Raw genomic sequence first — 19,683 nt, 5'->3', positions numbered from 1 at the left:
ATTGAATTTTGTGGTATTGTCCTGTCACGTTAGTATCAACAGTAATCAACCGCAACCCATTAACTGCCATTAACTACCCATACACTTTGAGTCATACTGTTGTGTTCTGTCATAAATTTTCACAGTGCAATACTCAATCAAAGGAAGATTATATTGTTCATTTCTTTTTCCATTTCTTTTAGGCCTCCTTTGCCTAATTTTTTGGCGACTTTTTTTATTGTTTTCTCTTGAATCTTATTAAAGTGGAACTCCCTCGGCTTGTCTTTGTCGCAAACTCTCATTGAATTCGCTAATTGGATAAGGATGACGACTTTTAAATGTGTTAGTAATATAAACACAGTCTACAATTCATGCAATCCAACCGACCAACAGAAAAGGATTCATACGGTAATCAAAAGATACTTGAGAAGTACGACTTGGAATTTTTCAGCTCTGCGAGATCGAGTTCGAGGTTTCGAACCAACAGAAAACACCAAAAACCAGATTTAAAAACATGGGAAATTGGAAACTATCCCGCTCTGTTTCCTCTTTTTCAACGGACCCTGAAAAGATACGGTTTTGCTCGATTCGATTCGTTTGTCTGCAGGAATTCATTAAATACCCGTTGTTTCGTGTTTTCGAGATGTGACCAACAATGTCTTTAGCTTCGAGTTCTCCTCTTCAGGCTCGAACAAACTCGGCTCTGTTCCCATCAGTTACAAAGCCTTTTGTCAATAGCCAGCTGCGGTTGAGCCGGATTGGTGCGGCCATAAGGCTTAATGGCTGGGAGAAGAGATTCTGCGGAGGAGCGCGGTTGCCATCGCTTGGGGGCGAAAGGAGAGTACTGCATCTGTGGCAGTCGGAGGGGCCCTGCCGTGGTCCGAAGCCCAGAGTGGTGGTGCGATCGGCACTGTCTCTGGTTCCTGAGAAGCCCCTGGGTCTATATGATCCGTCGTTCGATAAGGACTCGTGTGGGGTCGGATTCGTGGCTGAATTATCCGGCCAAATGAGCCGAAAAACGGTGACGGATGGGTTGGAGATGATGGTGCGTATGTCCCACAGGGGAGCTTGTGGGTGCGAGGTTAATACTGGTGATGGAGCTGGTATTCTCGTTGGTCTTCCTCATGAGTTCTATAACGAGGTACATTAGCGTGCATTCTTGTAAACTTATTTTGGTATCTCTTAGTATTTTTCTGTCAGTTTTTTTAGTTTTTCGTTGTACTTTTAGAGGTTAATCGTTCGTCAATTGGAAAAGTTAAAAATATGGATCGATGTTAGAAAAAATTTATATAAGACGACACTTTAAACAAGAAAACAGCTTTTTGATACTTTTTCATCTTTATCAGACTTTTTTTTTTTGCTTTTGGTCATAATTTTTTATTTGTCAAACTCCTCACACAGAGACTTTTAATGATTAACTTTTTAGTTTTCGATAGTAACTGCATTCTTAATTTTTTAGTTTTTGATACTAACCGCATTCTAAAAATAGAGTGTGAAAATCAAGTACTGAAAAGAAAGAAATAAAAGAACGACAAGGTGAAAAGAAAAACCCATCCAATTTGTCGGTTTGGGGTTCCAAGTCTGAAGCAATTGGTTTTGCTTGTTCTCTTGCTGTTGGATCTCAACGTCCTTTTTATCAACATTTTTCCTTTTGCCCCAATAGGTTGGGGGGAGGGTAGAGGTTTTTTTTTTCCCCTGATAACTTGGGGTCCAAGCCAACCTATGTGCATCTCGACTAATCCTCATGTGCATTCAAATCCTACGTAGCGTAAAACGGTAATTTTTGGCATCCTCCCTTGATCCAACCCTAATGTCAAATAGAGTGTCAAATCCAACACGGATTTGGCTCCACAACATTTGTTTTAAATTTGACTCCTCGTGCGAATCTAGTTCTGGCATTTTAGAATTCAAAAAAGTAGGTGCTTTGCACTCTGTTTTTTTGCAGAGGTGTTTTGCACTTTAATGCTTAGAATTCAACATCAAGTTTGGTGACGAAAGTTTGATGATGCCAAAATGTCATATAAGTCATCAAAATTTTGATATCTCCATTTTAAAGCCATGGAATGGACTAGTCCGACCCTCCGATATAACTGGAGCAGGGGCCAACGCAATTCAGTTTCCGACCTTCAGACTATCCGCTTAGCTCAAATTTGGGTCTCCAACTCTCAAAGTGGTTTATGAAACCTTTTGATATTTATCGTTTTCGGTTCTTCCATGTCAGGTCGCTAAGGATGCGGGGTTTGAGCTACCACCGCCAGGGGAATACGCTGTGGGCATGTTCTTCTTGCCTACCTGTGAAGATCGAAGGGAGCAAAGCAAAATCGAGTTTACAAAGGTATTACTTTCACTTGCCTTGCTTATGTGTATGTGTTAATTGAGAAGCGAGTTAAGCTCTATTATGGTCCTTTCCTTCACGGTTAGGTCTTGTTGTGTTCAGTGATGTCTCCTAAGCACGATTCATGATTGTTTTCCCAGGTTGCAAAATCACACGGGCACACGGTTCTTGGTTGGCGCTCTGTGCCGACAGATAACTCAGGATTGGGTAAGTCTGCAAAAGAGACTGAACCTGTTATTGAGCAAGTGTTTCTTACGCCCACTACTAGGTCAAAAGCCGATTTTGAGCAACAGGTACTTCTCTAATTTCTTTTCAGCTATACTCCGTATAATCCATGTTCCTTTTCGGTCCATTCTCGTATGTGGTTAAATTGTGAGTTCCCCGCTTAAAATCTGATAAAGAAGCATCAATGGATGAGTGTAATAATTGCTTGTCATGGTGAGATTGGTATGTGAAAAATGGAGCTTCTGCAATGGTGCAAGTGTGTTTGCCGAATCAAATTGGGTGTTGAAGTTTTACTCTAGACTTAGTCTTTGTTACTTGTATTCCATGAAGTCCGCCAATTTTTACAAAGTTTTCCCTTTCCTTTACATTTTCTGGCAGTTATGGATATTGAGGAAGCTTTCGATGGCAGCAATTAAAGCTGCATTAAACCTTCGACAAGGTGGAGTAAGGGACTTCTATATAAGCTCTCTTTCCTCAAGGTCTGTTCCCCAAAAAGTCTTGTTGTTTCTCCAATTAAAGTATTTTAGCAGATTTCTACAGTGTGGTCATATGACAAACCTTTCCTAGTTTTGTTTTAGGACTGTTGTCTATAAAGGTCAACTGAAGCCCGATCAGTTGAAGGAATATTACTATGCAGATCTTGGAGATGAAAGGTTTACGAGCTACATGGCCATGGTAAATGTTTATTCCATTCACTTTTCCTCTTTGTCATCTGACAAACTACTTCAACAATGAATAGAATGGGATCGACCAGTTTATTGAAGAGATGCAAAGGTTGAGGAATGACTTATGAGGCGTTGAAGTATGAATGATCTCTTAAGTTCTTCCTTTCCCTTGATTACTACTCCATTTGAGTTTGAATGCTGGATTGGATTCTTTGGGTGAGTTCATAAGGAACCTCATTATCAAGTGAATCGTGTTTGCAGAAACTTGGTGGAGTGTTCTGTACGATTAGTTGAGGATAAACTTCCATTTTAGTGGCGAAAGGAAATTGTGTATGGTCGATGGTAGTTTAGGGTTTCTGTGATGTGTTGTGTTGGCATCGAAAGTGCTCTTAACAAAATTTATTGCTTGCACTAAAGAGTTAGATTCATATCGTTAATGATGTGGATTAATGTCAAAAGTTTGCATCTTTATTACCCTTTGCAGATATACTCAAGATTCTAAACTTCCATTTTAGTGGCGAAAGGAAATTGTGTATGGTCGAAGGTAGTTTAGGGTTTCTGTGATGTGTTGTGTTGGCATCGAAAGTGCTCTTAACAAAATTTATTGTTTGCACTAAAGAGTTAGATTCATATCGTTAATGATGTGGATTAATGTCCAAAGTTTTGCATCTTTATTACCCTTTGCAGATACACTCAAGATTCTCAACTAACACATTTCCTAGCTGGGATCGCGCTCAACCTATGCGTCTATTAGGTCATAATGGGGAAATCAACACACTTCGTGGCAACGTAAACTGGTAAGTTGTTGAGCAAGTGGTTGATTAGATAGTTGTTCCTACACATGGCTCATTTAGTCATTTCCCCCTATTCCTGGAAGAAATTCTTGGCTTCTCTGGGGGCTTTAAAGGATAATTTTACAATTGCCCTATGATATAACATACCAAATTTTTGGGATCACCCTCCAAAGAAAACCTCAAGGTCCATTATATGTGGAGGCTCGACTCTAGTAGTTGTATGCCAAGCATTTCCAATTGTTAGGAGACTCAAGTTCTTTTCTCTTTTTGATGTGCTTTAAAAAAGTTAATAGTTGTAAGCCTTCGCGCTCACTTCAGGTTCATAATCGTGTTCTATGGACAACATCGCTTTATGTATTATGGACATCTTACTCTATTGATATTCCTGCGCAGTTTTTGAGCCCATGATTTGATTATTTATTTGACTTACGTATGAATGATGCACATTGGGAAACTTTAGGATGAAGGCACGTGAAGGCCTTCTGAAATGCAAGGAGCTTGGCTTGTCAAATGATGAGATGAAACAGCTTCTACCCATTGTAGACGCCAGCTCATCTGACTCAGGTTGGTGCTTCTTTTTGCATACACAGATACGTATGAATCCCACATGCGCTAAAAATGCTAGTGTAATGAGGAGAAATAGAGCCACTTCTCATTCTTTTTCTGAATCTCCCTTTTCTCTTAGGGGTTTTTGACAATGTTCTTGAGCTTTTGGTTCGAGCTGGTAGAAGTCTCCCTCAAGCGATGATGATGATGATACCTGAAGCCTGGCAAGAAGATAAGAATATGGATCCTGATCGGAGAGCATTGTATGAGTACTTTTCAGCCCTCATGGAACCATGGGATGGGCCTGCTTTGATGTCATGTGAGTTCTAATAATATCTCATATTAACTTCCTTTCATTGCCGCATCTTGTTTATGCTTATTACACATAATTTACAGTTTCTGACGGCCGTTATCTTGGAGCTATACTGGATCGAAATGGATTGCGTCCAGGTCGATTTTATATCACATACAGTGGACGAGTTATAATGGCAAGTGAAGTTGGAGTAATTGAAATTCCAGCTGAAGATGTACGTGTGAAAGGAAGACTTAGCCCTGGTATGATGCTTCTGGTGGATTTTGATAAGCATGTTGTTGTTGATGATGGAGCATTGAAGCAACAGTATGCGCTTGCAAAACCTTACGGAGAGTGGATTAAAAGGCAAAAGATAGTGCTGAGTGACATAGTAGAATCTGTTAGCGAATCTGAGAGGGTTCCTCCGGCTATAGCAGGAGTTGTGCCTGTGAGTGTAACGTCTACCCAATCTTTTCTTCTGCTTCTTTCATGGGTAGTTCTAAATTTTTTTTAATGCGGCTATTATTTTATGTGACCAGGCATCGAATGATGATGACAACATGGAAAATATAGGCATTCAGGGTTTATTGGGTCCATTAAAGGCTTTTGGGTATTTATCTCTTTTACCTTGTTCTTGCTCTTTTAAATTCTTTCGACTATTGCAATAATGTGAGAAATAAATTCAAATGCTGGAATCTTATGCAGTTACACTCTTGAATCCTTGGAGATGTTGCTACTACCAATGGTAAAGGATGGTGTTGAGGCCCTGGGTTCCATGGGAAACGATACACCTTTGGCTGTGATGTCCAACCGGGAGAAACTCACCTTCGAATACTTCAAGCAGATGTTTGCTCAAGTTACAAACCCTCCTATTGATCCCATCAAGGAAAAGATAGTCACCTCCAGGGAGTGCATGATTGGTCCAGAAGGTGATCTCACTGAGACTTGTGAAGAACAATGCCACCGCCTCTCGCTAAAAGGTCCTTTTTTATCCATTAAACAAATGGAAGCAATAAAAAAGATGGATTACAGAGGATGGCGTAGCAAAGTTATTGACATAACATACTCTAAGAAGCGTGGTAGGAAAGGTTTGGAGAAGACCTTGGATAGGATCTGTTTAGAAGCTCATGATGCAATTAAGGAGGGCTACAAAATAGTGGTGCTTTCCGACAGAGGTATGTCTTATCCTACTAAAGCTATTGTTGAACCTTAAAAATACGAATTGAAATAGGATACGGTGCTTCGGTGTGTGAGAAGTGTGTTGGAGTTCTAAATGTTTTGTCTCTTTTTGTCCCTTAGCTGATGCAAATGAGCATTGGTTAGCATAACTATAGAATGTTATTTGTTTGACAAAATAATTATTAACATGTCATTACTTATTAGTATACTAAATTGAACTGTTATTTGTTCGATTGCATAGCCTTTTCATCCAATCGTGTTGCTGTAAGCTCCCTTCTGGCTGTGGCTGCTGTCCATCATCATCTAGTCAAAAAGCTTGAACGAACTCAAATTGGCTTAGTTGTCGAGTCTGCTGAGCCCCGTGAAGTGCACCACTTTTGTACATTAGTTGGATTTGGTGCAGATGCAATATGCCCTTATTTGGCGATAGAGGCCATTTGGAGACTGCATGTTGACAGAAAAATTCCGCCTAAAGCAAATGGTGAGTTCCACTCAAAGGAAGAGCTGGTCAACAAGTATTTCAAAGCAAGCAACGATGGTATGATGAAGGTTCTTGCCAAGATGGGGATATCTACTTTGGCCTCATACAAGGGTGCTCAGATATTTGAGGCACTGGGCCTCTCATCAGAAGTAATGGAGAGGTGTTTTGCAGGAACTCCAAGCAGAGTTGAGGGGGCAACATTTGAAGTGTTAGCCCTTGACGCGCTTCAGTTGCATGACCTGGCCTTTCCTAAAAGGGTATTCCCTCCTGGTAGTGCAGAGGCTGTATCATTGCCCAATCCCGGGGATTATCACTGGAGGAATGATGGTGAGGCACACCTGAATGACCCCTTTGCTATAGCTAAGCTGCAAGAGGCTGCAAAAGTAAATAATGTGGAGGCCTATAAAGAATACTCTAAGCGCATACAAGAGCTAAACAAAACTTGTAATTTGCGGGGCCTATTAAAATTTAAAGAAGCAGAGGTGAAGGTTCTTTTAGATGAAGTGGAACCAGCCAGTGAGATTGTGAAACGGTTTTGTTCTGGAGCTATGAGTTATGGATCGATATCATTGGAGGCACACACCACCCTTGCGATGGCTATGAATAAGATTGGAGGGAAGTCAAATACGGGTATGCTCTCAGTTAGCTTATTTCATATTCTTTTTATAATTCTCTGTTTCACATAATGTACTCAATGCAACTCTTTTCCAGGTGAGGGAGGTGAGATCCCCTCTCGTATGGAGCCTCTTCCAGATGGTTCAATAAACCCGAAAAAGAGTGCAATCATGCAGATTGCCAGTGGAAGATTTGGCGTTACAAGTTATTACCTCGCGAATGCTGTTGAGATACAAATAAAAATGGCTCAGGTAAATTTTGATGACAAACATTTGGCATGAAATTTATTTTGGAGTTCAAGTTTTGTGAATGGATTCTATCATTTATTCTTTACTACCGTGTTGCACAGGGGGCTAAGCCTGGTGAAGGTGGTGAACTTCCCGGCTACAAAGTTGTTGGACCTATTGCTCTCACTAGGAATTCAACTGATGGCGTGGGACTCATCAGCCCACCTCCCCATCATGATATTTATTCAATTGAAGACCTCGCTCAATTGATTTACGATCTTAAGGTAAATACAAGCACTGTTGATTCTAAAAATTTCTATAGACTGCATGATAATTTTGTATATATTGCCAAACCCCTCAATAGACTAGAGATTTGGGAATTGGAATGCATTTTCCAAAGCATGTAACATCTCCATTCCAAACCATGAGTTTAGCATTGCAAAAACATTCCCTTTTCTTTTTTTCCAATTTATTTGTTTAACTTTGAAGTTAGGAGTAAAAAAGTTAAATTGTGATTGATTACAAGTCATGCAAAGTAGATCTTTTGGAAGAAAGACGCAAAAAAAATAAAAAAAACCATTTTACACGGAGGAATGTGTTTTAAAGGGAGGTTTACAATATATACTTTGTGCCCTTTTCAATTGAAATAAGTGAATGTTGATGTTGTACTCTTTAGAATCCTAACCTTATCGTACCACAATTTAGTGCAAGTGTCGTACCAAGCCTGTTACCGATCATCGTGAAGGAGCAATCTACATTCCATATAAACTAGCATTTGATCTCATTTGGGGCCCTATAAAGGCCTGCTTATATATGTCTCTATCCATATGTTAAAATATTAGGAGTTGTACAGCTTAATTTATATAACTTCTTTATCCTTCATTTTGTAGAATGCCAATCCAAGGGCTCGAATCAGCGTGAAGTTGGTATCTGAAGCTGGTGTGGGAGTAATTGCAAGTGGAGTTGTGAAGGGGCATGCCGATCATGTCTTGATCTCAGGTCACGATGGAGGCACAGGTGCTGCCCGATGGACTGGGATAAAAAATGCTGGTCTCCCATGGGAACTTGGTCTTGCCGAAACCCACCAAACCCTAGTTGCTAATGACCTACGTGGCCGAACAGTACTCCAGGTAGATGGCCAACTTAAAACTGGAAGGGATGTGGCCATTGCTGCACTTCTTGGTTCAGAGGAGTTTGGTTTCAGTACAGCTCCCCTCATTACCCTTGGTTGTATCATGATGCGGAAGTGCCATAAAAACACTTGTCCCGTTGGAATTGCTACCCAAGATCCAGTACTGAGAGAGAAGTTTGCCGGAGAACCCGAGCACGTGATTAACTTTTTCTTCATGCTAGCAAATGAGGTGAGAGAAATCATGTCTCAGCTTGGGTTTCGAACCATCAACGAAATGGTTGGTCGTTCGGATATGCTTGAAATGGACAAGGAAGTGGCAAAGGGAAATGAGAAGCTAAAGAATATCGATCTCTCACTATTACTTAGACCTGCTGCTGACATCCGCCCAGGAGCCGCCCAGTATTGTGTACAGAAACAAGATCATGGTTTGGACATGGCTTTGGACAACAAGCTCATATATCTATCCAAAGCTGCTTTGGAAAAAGGTTTACCCGTGTACATTGAAACACCAATTTGCAACGTGAATCGGGCAGTTGGAACAATGCTTAGCTATGAGGTGACAAAGCGCTATCATCTGAAGGGGCTTCCTGCTGATAGGATCCATATCAAACTATATGGGAGTGCGGGCCAGAGCCTTGGAGCTTTTCTCTGCCCTGGTATTACTTTAGAGCTTGAGGGTGATAGCAATGACTATGTTGGTAAAGGTCTATCAGGTGGCAAGATTATTGTTTATCCTCCAAAAGGAAGCAAATTTGATCCCAAGGAAAACATTGTGATTGGTAATGTTGCTCTTTATGGCGCAACAAGCGGGCAGGCGTATTTTAACGGAATGGCGGCAGAAAGATTTTGTGTACGTAATTCTGGGGTTAGAGCAGTTGTAGAAGGTGTTGGTGATCACGGTTGTGAGTACATGACTGGTGGGACCGTTGTTGTGCTTGGGAAAACAGGGAGGAACTTTGCTGCAGGCATGAGCGGTGGTGTTGCCTATGTTCTTGATACGGATGCCAAGTTCCCATTGCAATGCAACCTTGAGCTGGTAGATCTTGATAAAGTTGAGGAAGGTGAGGATATTATGACACTAAGAATGATGATACAGCAGCATCAACGTCACACAAAAAGCCAACTAGCCAGAGAAGTGCTTGCTGATTTTGACAATCTCTTACCTAAATTTATCAAGGTATTCCCTAGATATTATAAGCGGGTTCTTGCAAGCATGAAGGAAAAGGTAATTGCCAAAGAGGTTGATGTCGCGAATGCTAAACAAGCTAACGAACAAGAAGAGGCAGAATTGAAGGAGAAAGATGCGCTTAAGAAGTTGGCAGCAAAACTTAATGAGAAAGATGCTTTTGGAGAGCATAAGAAGCTGGGAGCTTTGTCATCTAATGGGACAGGCAGTCAGGTAAGTTGTCATATTCGTTTCTTGCAGAATTTCATATGTCAACCTTTGTTTGGTTAAATCTGCAACTACACATACATATTGACTAGTGGTATATATAAGAATAGTTTTGGCTCTCTTTTAGATGAATAGTTTTTCTTATTTACTACGTAATTTCTTTAAGCCGTTGATGACATCCAGTTACAAGTGTTTCTTTCTTCCTTTCCGAAAGATTGTTTATTCATATGAAATTTTCTTGACTTTGGGTTTCTTTCTTTGCATCCCACACTTTCCCCTTTCAATGTACTATAGGCTTGTTAATCTCTCATACCCCGTAAAAGAGGTCTAATAAGAGTTTTGAAACTGCAGAAAGTTGAAGAGGTTGAACCAGTGAAAAGGCCAACTTCCTGAAGCTCCACAGAAATAGCAGGGAAGTAGGGATGAGGAGAAACAAAGAAGAAAAAAACAAGAAATCACTTATCACCTTGTCACGCTTTGCTTCCATCTCCTTATACGTCAAAGACTGTTTCTTTTCAACATTCTCTTTCGTTCGCACAAGTGTCTGCACAAGGTCACAGAATACATCATCAAATTGCAATCACCAAAAAGTTTACCCTCTTTAATATACTTGCAACTTGCAAGGATGTCTTAGAACACATTGATATTTGATTGTAAGCTAAAACATAAAGAGAAGGTGACCCAACTTGACGAGTACTTTTGTTTCTAACTTGTTTAGTTGTGCTTTCCTTGCATGTTGCAACACATGGTGAATTCATAATTAATCAAAGCCTACCTCATGCAACATATCACAAAGTTTTATAATCTTTGCTTCCATATAATGGAATGAAGACTTTCAGGCGAACATCTTGGCCAGAGTTGATATAAAGTTAGAACTCAACAGAAATTCACAGAATACTAACATTCTATGGCATTTAAGAAAAAATTAAGATACCTCTAATCTCTATTATAAAATAGAAGGGTGTGGGGATAAGTTGTTAGAACGGCTTAGATTCGTTTGATCCAAAGACTGCAGCGCATCCTCCCACTTCTCGGTTAAGTGCCCATGGTTTTCACCTAAATTACACAACTGCCATCCCCTTTCAATCGGGATGCGTAGTGCCGTAAACAGGGGCTAACACTAGTTCTGGATATGGAAAGAGTTTGACCAATAGAAATCAAATCGAAGCCAAACAATGTAATCCATTGCCAAAAGGTCCAAAACATGAACTTCAAACATTATAAAGCTTCAATTTGGGAGGTCAGAGGTCAATTTGAAGTAATCCCCTCTTCTCAATTCATATCCTATAACTTCAATTTACCACGACTCTCAATTTGAGTTGATAGTTTTGGTTATGTCAATAAGTAAGCGCTATTTGAGGCACCCCAACCATTTGTAAGACATAAACAAACGAATGCCTAGAGTCATGCACAGTTATTTAGGGATTATGAAAGGTAAAAAGCTTCATAGGAGTTGTAAGTCTATAGCTTAAGACTTCTTTGGGGCCCCAAGCCATGATTCAAATCATCAATCATCAAAATAAAAGGCAAGAAAAAAAAGCAAATACACCCATACAGATGTTAGAACACAACTATATAATGGTTGATATTTATGCTAAGCTTGCATGTTTGTGCCAATATGAAAGGGCAAATATAAATACCACTCAATCAAATCAATATAAACTTAACTTGGAAAAGGAGCTGGTGCAATCACCTTTGTTAGGAAAAGCCTCTCTGCCCATACCATCATATGTTTTTAGCTAACTAATGTTCGCAAATCAGAAAGACACCAAGCCTTATACCCAAAAAAATTCTTAACACACATGTGAAATATGACTAAAACATGCAGGAGGCCAACACGCAGGAAGGCCCTATACACAACATAATGTTATCAAAATTTTCCCAACATTAGAAAGAATAATTGGTAGGGCGAGGGATTAGCTGACCTTAATTGATTGACTTAAGGCTTTCTTTTGGTTTTGGAGGGTCCTTGGCGATGAGTCACTTCCGGTGTCGACAGCATCTTCTCTCTCTAGTCTGTGGTGAAGTCGAAGTTGAAACTAGGGTTATAATAATTGTGTAGATGGGCAAATCGCATGCGATTTGGTAGTTTTGAGTCTTTGGACAGTGATACGGCGCCGTGTGAAGTTCAGAGGAATGGTAAAGGTGATTAAAATTGGGCGCTGCTATTCGCAGCCCTCTATTTTCTCCCATAGCCCGTTAAAAATTTCCAATTATACTTGACAGTTCGTTATCGAAATTGAGATATATTTTCAACATCCAATTACTGAAATATAATATTTTTTTCAACAGATATTTACCGAAAATGTATGTTCGGCAGTTGTTTACCGAAAGTTGAACATATTTTCGACAAGTAGTTATCGAAATATAATCTTGTTTTCAACAGCAATTTACCGAAATGTTATTTATGATTTTCAACAACCATTTACCGAAATGTAATGGACTATGGGAGAAAATAAAAGGCTGCGAATAGCTGCGCCCAAAAATTGCTCATATTTTTTCTAAGGTTTTGTCAGTAAACCCCCCCGCGCCGAACTTTTCAAGGTGTTAGTTTGAGCTATCAAATTTACGTAATTGCGGGGCAAAAGCTTTATGTTCTGCTTGCGGGGGGGAGGGGAGGGAACAGAGGAAGTTTTTACTAATTTTTAGAATTTTACCATTTTTTCCTTCTCTCCACCCTCAAACCGAACAAGGGGAAGAAATTTTTGAACTTTCCCTTCTTTTATCTTACTTTTCACAAGTTCCAAAAAGAGCATTACGCTCTCTCTGTTTTTGGTTGCAGATTATTTTCTAGGTTAAATCTCGTACTTAGTGAAGTAACACATGATAATTTCTCATACCGAAATTTATGATTAGACTACATAGTTTCTAGCAATAAAAATTTAATTCACCATAAATCAATTCAATAAGATGGGAATATCGAGCTTCTTTAAGATTTCAACTCAACAATCTCATACCACAAAGTGGTGTTACTTAACAATTGAAAAAAAATGTGCTTTCTAGGCTATGTATATTACTAACAATGTAATTTTCAAGCTTAACTTGAAAAATCAATCAATTTCTAGGAACTGATTCTTGAGAATAGAAAACGAAAGAGGGCTTTGAAAGCATTAGTTCGGTTTGAATTAGTGCCATTGTCATTGCTCACTCAGTCATCCCGCTACCACTATCTATGGTAGGGGTGAAATTAAAATGTAAAAGTTGGGGTGGGTCATCTATGGAAATAGTCTTTAGAGTTGGGGTAGTTCCACAAATAAAATAACCTTGAAATTCTATCTCTCTTCCTCTCTCTCTCTCTCTCTCTCTCAGATCGCCCACTTCGCCTTGTTGTCCCCGTTGAGTGAAGAGCCACAGAGACAGTGATCTGCTCTAGTTAAACGCCATTGATGAGCGAGAAAACTCAATAGAAAAATGTGGAACCTGAACCAGTTGATTTCAGGAGGAGACGAAGAGCAACAAGACAACCTGTTGGGTGATACCAAAGGCCTCTGCTCTCTCTCCCCTTTGCAGGTAGTACCCTCTGAGCTACAACCCACACCCATCTCCAAAAAGTTTTCATTTTTTCTTTTGGGCTGAACTCCTTTATTGCCATTTTGGATGAGCAGAGAATTTATGGATTCGCTGCCTGTTTGCTCGCTGGCCTGGTTCTTATGTTTCTGGTATGACCTGTATTAATACCCCAAGAGATTTATGTATGCTTTCCTTGGACATGGTTGCCTTACTGTGGTTGGTTTGTTTCATTACTGAACCTTGAAGTGCGAAAGAAAAGCGCAATCTGATCGGCTTTGGTGTGAAAACCTCACTCAATGCCCGCCCTGTTTGTGGTAAAAGTTGTGGAAATCTAGTTACTCCACACGTGGAAGTTTTAGACTGCTTGTGCTGTTTTTAATTAGGCAGGAAGCTAGTGCCGAACCGGCATTTTCTTAGGCAGTGATTGTGACCCAGATGGTGTGTAGTGATGGACAATTGCTGAGTTTTACCCTTTTAATCGGATCTGATGCAAAACCACAATCAAAAGCAGTGAGATTGGGTAAAATTATCAAAACGAGAGGCCAGAGACTTAAGTACTCAAATTTGGAGAGACGTGTGATATCGGTTTTGAATCTTTTGATTAGTGCATGTGTAGTTACAACTACAAGACGTACAAAATACTTGAAATACAGAAAGGATCATGAAATGGGGAAAACCATATCAAGATACAAATTTGATCCAAGATTTCAAGTTTGTCTGGCAAACGGCAATTGTACTTTCAAGGAGAAATGAGTTCGTGCAAAGTTCATAAAAGCTTATTTTAGCTACCAAGTCAATGTTACATTAATTTCTGTCCCTGCAAAGAAGTCAAGAAGCTGTGGCATGTTCTGCTTTGCATATGTGTGGGCGAGTTGTTAGTCTACCAGTTAACACTGATTGATCTTTCTCTACATGAAAGTAGGAGTAGTACAGATGTTAGAGTGCTATGTAGCACTGACATGGACACGTGACATGGCACGGACCCATAAATTTTAGAAAACTGGAGGACACGACATGCTGGGGACACATTTTAAAAAGTATTAAAATGTTGTAGAATGGAAAACAAGGAGTAAGGCTCTAGTTGTAAATGTGTGACACCATATATACCTTAAAGGCTTAAACGATATTTATCATTACATCATTCCCAAAAGTATTACGACAATAGGCATTTCCCTCATTTATGACTCTTTATAATCAATGTAAACCATCATTCATCACCTAAAAAATAAGACTCTTGGAAGTTCTAATTAGAGTCTACTATTTCGTATAACTCCACCGACTTTATTTTAGTGTCCCGAGAGTGTCCGTAGCTCTTTTTAGAGTGTCCTCAGAGCGTCCAAACAAAAATGGTTGAGAAAAATAGGACACTTTGGATTTGAGTGTTTGACACGTGTCCGGAGAATGTCCGGAGATTGTTAGTATCCGACAAGTGTCCAACACTGGGAAGTGACTCCGACAAAGTATCTGTGCTACATTGTTAGAGGGTAAAATTGACGTTGTTTCCTGTTTTTATATCTGAAAAAGTTGGGTACTTTGTCCCCGCTTTTTGTAGGATGTCAAATAATCTATATGCCATTTCTTTATTTCATATGCTACTTAAATTCGTTGCAGAAGAAATTTAGCAAGTTACCAAGTATAGGATTTGTCAAAATTCAAAAAGGTAGTATCTTACATGACTTCTTTCTCTGCCAAGAAAGGAATCTCTCTCTCTCTCTCTCTCTCTCTCTCTCTCTCTCTCTCTCTCTCTCTCTCTCTCTCTCTCTCTCACACACACACACACACACACACACACCAAACTAAATCCTGTGTTCCGATCGGTTTGGGTACATGAATCCTTTTTTCTTGGCTTCTCTGTGTCTAGGTCCATGTGTTTAGTCCTATCTAGAAAGCTTCTTTCATTCTACAGTTTAGGTATTCCTGTCGCCTGCCATTACACAGTAATCCTATAGCTCTTTCTTAGTGCATCTACTTGCTCTGAAAGAAGAAGTAGGAGCTAACCATGGTGGAACTTGTAGCATTAGTGAGAAACGTCTATTGGTCTTTTTAGCTGACAATCTTTGCTTATTTTTGGGCAAAGATATAATACGCTATTGGAAGTCACATATTGAAGTGAAGGTTGCAGTTCTCATAAAAGAAGAAGAAAAAGAAGAAGTAAAGGTTGTCTTATTGTCTAGATATGATTTTCCATTGATGCCATTGACATTTCTTCTATCTTGGGTATTCTGCAGTCATTGATTGTTTTTGCCAAACCCATCAAGTTTGCATTATTATTCACCTTTGGGAACATGTTGGCTGTTGGAAGGTATGTTAAAAAGCCTAAAACCCATAAAATTTTCTTGTGAACTTTGACAACATGATGGCTGTTGGAAGGAAGCTACTGAGCTTTTTGGCCCCAGCATGGTTTTGTTCATTGCTGAGCAATAAAACATGTTTTTGTTCATTTAGCATTTTATACTTACGCGCATGCTTTTGCTTAATTAAGTGCAAACCTGGTTTTGATGAATTTCTGGGTTAATCCTTCATGGAAGTCTGATAACTCCAAATTTGTTTACAGCTGAATATTTAACTTTCCTTAATTGTTCTTCGGAGTTTATGCTTGAAACTGTGTGTGGCAGCACAGCATTCCTTATTGGACCTGAGCAACAAATGAGAATGATGCTTGAACCTGTCCGCATTTTTGCCACAGCTATTTACGTTGGGTGCGTTGTCTTAGCTCTCATCTGTGCTCTTTGGGTAAGTCTGTGATTTTGACTGAAGAAAAGTTTATTTGTATCGCCTTCATTTCCTTCAAGGAGATGTGATGTAACTGTGAGAGTGAGTGGTACAAGGTTATCCTAGCCAATTTCATTTTCTGCATCGTTCTTCTGGATTGTTATGCTTTACTTGTCCACATCAATATCCTCTTGGCTGCATTCAGAGGGAAATCTATATAATCCAAAAATGTATCTGCAGTACATCAAATACAGAAAGCAGAAAAAGAAAATAATTTAAATGGCTAAAAATCTCAAAAAAAAAAAAACCATTTGTTTATTTGCACCTTCTCTACTCATGGCCTTGTTCCTTAGATACGCGTGTCCAGCAATTTTGGCTATTCAATAGCATGTCAAATAGATCAGCTCTTGCACAATGTTTATAGTAACTCTTTTGGGGACATGTCTGTTGTCTTGCAGATCCATAGTAAGATCTTGACACTAATAGCTATTATATGCGAGATTTGTGCCCTCGTTTGGTGAGTACTTTCCACATGCATAGTTCTCGCTTGCTTATTCAGGCAAACAAGTTTATGTCCATCTTGCTTATGCAACCCTTGTTTTGGTGTTTCAGGTACAGTTTGAGTTACATTCCATTTGCTCGTAGAGTGGTTTCTGACATGACAATACGTTTGTTTGACACTGAGATCTAGACACGGCAATTTGGTGTGGGGGGGGGGGGGGGGGGGGGGGCTCGTATGATTCTTATTGTTCATTTTGTTCTTTGTTTCGTTCATCTCTGAGATTGCGTGAAAGGCGTTTCAATTCAAGTTGGTTTGCGCATTTGTAATTTCACAATTGTATACTACTTTGGGTTCCTGGTGCAATGCCATTTAATTTCTATCAATAATCTCTCTACTTTCTTCTTGATAAAGAATTCCAACTACTGCTGTTCTATATCATGTGGGATCTTTGGATGTCCGAATGTCATGAAAAGGAATCTTTTTCCTCTAGCCTTTTTCAACCAAACTGAGAAAGATAATCCCAAACGGATTAGGAATGGCAACGGAGTGGATATTGGCTTATTCGTACCCGATCCCTGAAACCAAAAGCCTATCCAAATCCGTCCTGATATCTGAACGGGGAGAAGAGGAATGAACCATAACCAAACCAAACGGGTTCAGGTAATCCCCGAACCAATTGGGTAACCGAATTTGCAGGTGTGTGTGTGTGTGTGTGAGAGAGAGAGAGAGAGACAAAGGGAGACGAACACACACACATAGAGAGACCCAGTTGTGAATAAGGATCTAACCAAACCCAGTTGTATTCAAAATCTACTTCCCAATAAATATTTGATGCAGGAGAACAAGGATCTTACCGGGAGAGCATGTGTTCAATATACAAACCCAGTTGTGAATTCCACATTTCAAAACTAAAATACAAAAAATCAATGGATGTGCAAACACACAACGAAACCCAGCTGTAGGAAGTGAGATCGACAGACGATGAGAAGAGACCGACGGCGATGGTGAGAGAGACGTCGGCGAGAGAGTGTGCAATTATGGGAGAGAGGTCGAGAGAGGTCGAGAGAGAGTCTGGGAGGCTTGGAGCCGAACACTTTGGAAAGTTTGTTTAAAATTTGAGGTACACGTAAGCTAACCCGAACACCTTGACCGTTGAACCCCCAAAAAAAAAAACTTTCCACCAGTTACATTGGGAAAACACATAATTCTCACTTTCAACTACCTTAATGCAAGTCTACCTACCATGCACATATAAGGAGTGTGCTTTTGGCATCAAGATGACTTGATCACCAAGTTTATGAAGCTTTCACATACTAGAGCCGAATGTAAAAGATTTCTGGACACCTTGGGCCCTGTTTGGGCTAGGAACATCAAGGAGAATTATGATGGGTTTCGACGGAATTATATGGTATCATTGTCAAAGTTTTTACGTCATTTTCCTAAATTTACTTTTATCAGATTGGCGTCAACTCCGGTCTCTTGTTTAGATTTTTTTGGACTTTTTTCAACTCCGGTCTCTTGTTTATATTTTCTCAATTCTTTTTGTCGGACGAGCATTAATAAAGGATTAATACGTCAATGAGGAATAACTAACATGCGTTCATTACAAAAAGCATGCAAATTAATTGCCTCTTATCGGATTTACTTTGAATAAACATGGATTAACCAAGTAAAATTTGGTTTGACCAAGGAAAAGAGTGGGCCCGGTTAAGTAACTGAAAATAAAAACAGCCTAACCCAAACGCATGAGGTTGCAACGGAAGTAAAACTCCAGCTTGGGCCTCTTCCTCTTCTCATAACTAATCCCCCACAATTTTCCTTGGAAATCGCGAACCTCCTCAGGAAAACCCTAACCGTCCTCGCTCCGATGAGTGCGTCCAGGCCGCCCCAGGCTTGCTAGAGAAGGCAAGGCTAGGCACACCGAAATAAGGGCGCATTTGGTGGTGGACCTTGGTCTTTCCGAATTGGTCGCGATAGCAAATGATCTCGAGCATGGGCAGAGGCACTAACAACACTCACTTTGATTTTCCACAAGAATATTTGATAGTTTGCAATCAAATTTTGCTTCTTTTTTTTTTTTTGTGGTAATTTAGCTTGAAATTAAAAAAAGTTAACCGAATGTAGAACTTACAAGGAGCATATCCCAGGAGAAAAAGAAAAGAAAAAGAAGAAGAGTGAAAAAAATGTGATAAACCATGCACAACCCGCATGGAGAGTAAAATAGAATAAAGTAAATAACAATGTGCAATGTGATTTGTTATTATACCCTTTTGCACTATCCATCCATAAGAAAGAAAGCACAACAGGGTATGATACAAAGTAATACAGTAAGGAGTGATTATATGAAAACTAACTACTGTCTAACACATTCCGCCAGGCTCAGTGTTGTGGATCATGTACCGTACCGGCCGGTATGTCCCGGATTTGTGAGATTCCGGTAAATTGACCATCTGATACCGTTCCGGTGCCAATACCGGCGATTACCAGTCTGTACCGGAAAATTCGGCAAATCTCGGCCGAGATGTCGTTACCGGGAATTTCGGCCAGTATTTTGCAAAGTTGGGTCGTTTGTAATTTCATCTGATTCCGGCGAGTTCCAGCCTTACTGGCGAGTCCCGGCGTTACATGCCAAAGAGAAAATAGGAGAAATAAAAGAAAAACAGAAAGAAGGGGAAGAAGACATGAAGTTATGGAGAACAGAGGGAAGAGGAAAAGTATTTATGGAATCGATTTCTGTTCAGATCTAGTCTTTTAGAGACATTCCGATGAACTTCTTCGTCTTCTTCACGCCTCTTCACCCTTCAGTCGGTTCCTGCCAAAGTTTTTGGTTTTGTGGTGCAGTGACGGAGTTGGTAAAGTAATACTAACAACTGTATAGCAGGAGCAGGAGGTGTGCAGCTGCACATCAACGTAAAATTCAATGCTAGAGTGTTTTTCTTTTCTTTTTTTTTTGGGTGCTGATAAATACAATTACGAATTTGCTACATGTAACCAATTCATAAGTGGAAATTTTTGGATTCATCCTTATAAATTGGCTACATCTAGTAAATTCGCAGTTGTATTTAGCTGGGCCCTTCTTTTTTTGGATTTGTAAGG

At 39.8% G+C, this 19,683-nt stretch overlaps 2 protein-coding genes and 1 long non-coding RNA gene across 5 annotated transcripts; 2 read left to right on the top strand and 1 right to left on the bottom strand.

Moving 5' to 3' along the window:
• Positions 1 to 443: 443 nt before the first annotated feature.
• On the top strand, positions 444 to 10,649 carry LOC131319792 (glutamate synthase 1 [NADH], chloroplastic-like). Of its 2 annotated transcripts, XM_058350187.1 has the most exons (16): positions 444 to 1,120; positions 2,201 to 2,314; positions 2,455 to 2,607; positions 2,918 to 3,018; positions 3,118 to 3,214; positions 3,892 to 4,001; positions 4,459 to 4,562; positions 4,684 to 4,863; positions 4,941 to 5,284; positions 5,376 to 5,446; positions 5,542 to 6,011; positions 6,257 to 7,126; positions 7,208 to 7,362; positions 7,461 to 7,622; positions 8,229 to 9,869; positions 10,215 to 10,649. In XM_058350187.1, exons 1-16 carry the CDS (start codon positions 635 to 637, stop codon positions 10,254 to 10,256), a joined length of 5,100 nt encoding a protein of 1,699 aa, XP_058206170.1. In that variant the 5' UTR covers positions 444 to 634; the 3' UTR covers positions 10,257 to 10,649. The 2 variants fall into 2 exon arrangements, with proteins under 2 accessions (XP_058206170.1, XP_058206171.1); XM_058350188.1 differs by lacking the exons at positions 444 to 1,120; positions 2,201 to 2,314; positions 2,455 to 2,607; positions 2,918 to 3,018; positions 3,118 to 3,214 and adding an exon at positions 3,279 to 3,420.
• A 2,507-nt stretch (positions 10,650 to 13,156) lies between these two features.
• On the top strand, positions 13,157 to 16,970 carry LOC131319789 (uncharacterized). Of its 2 annotated transcripts, XM_058350185.1 has the most exons (6): positions 13,157 to 13,373; positions 13,469 to 13,522; positions 15,602 to 15,675; positions 15,989 to 16,106; positions 16,544 to 16,602; positions 16,698 to 16,970. In XM_058350185.1, exons 1-6 carry the CDS (start codon positions 13,275 to 13,277, stop codon positions 16,774 to 16,776), a joined length of 483 nt encoding a protein of 160 aa, XP_058206168.1. In that variant the 5' UTR covers positions 13,157 to 13,274; the 3' UTR covers positions 16,777 to 16,970. The 2 variants fall into 2 exon arrangements, with proteins under 2 accessions (XP_058206168.1, XP_058206169.1); XM_058350186.1 differs by lacking the exon at positions 13,469 to 13,522.
• LOC131319791 (uncharacterized) lies at positions 14,389 to 15,594 on the bottom strand. The gene is made up of 2 exons (XR_009198040.1): positions 15,383 to 15,594; positions 14,389 to 14,888 (listed from the first exon to the last, which is right to left on the bottom strand). It is a non-coding gene; the product is annotated as an uncharacterized LOC131319791 (long non-coding RNA).
• Positions 16,971 to 19,683: the final 2,713 nt, after the last annotated feature.

Source organism: Rhododendron vialii, chromosome 3a (assembly GCF_030253575.1).
Source record: "Rhododendron vialii isolate Sample 1 chromosome 3a, ASM3025357v1".
NCBI classification, from domain to species: Eukaryota; Viridiplantae; Streptophyta; class Magnoliopsida; order Ericales; family Ericaceae; genus Rhododendron; species Rhododendron vialii.
The sequence above is the reverse complement of the archived record's forward strand: the minus strand, read 5'-3'. Positions and strand labels throughout refer to the sequence as shown.

Excerpts from the sequence above, each read along its gene's own strand:
- LOC131319792 (XM_058350187.1), top strand. The coding sequence starts at position 635 with ATGTCTTTAGCTTCGAGTTCTCCTCTTCAGGCTCGAACAAACTCGGCT. Across the intron at positions 4,002-4,458 it reads CTTCGTGGCAACGTAAACTG|GATGAAGGCACGTGAAGGCC; the intron begins GTAAGTTGTTGA and ends GGGAAACTTTAG. Across the intron at positions 5,285-5,375 it reads CTATAGCAGGAGTTGTGCCT|GCATCGAATGATGATGACAA; the intron begins GTGAGTGTAACG and ends TTATGTGACCAG.
- LOC131319789 (XM_058350185.1), top strand. The coding sequence starts at position 13,275 with ATGTGGAACCTGAACCAGTTGATTTCAGGAGGAGACGAAGAGCAACAA. Across the intron at positions 13,374-13,468 it reads GCTCTCTCTCCCCTTTGCAG|AGAATTTATGGATTCGCTGC; the intron begins GTAGTACCCTCT and ends TTGGATGAGCAG. Across the intron at positions 13,523-15,601 it reads GCCTGGTTCTTATGTTTCTG|TCATTGATTGTTTTTGCCAA; the intron begins GTATGACCTGTA and ends GGTATTCTGCAG.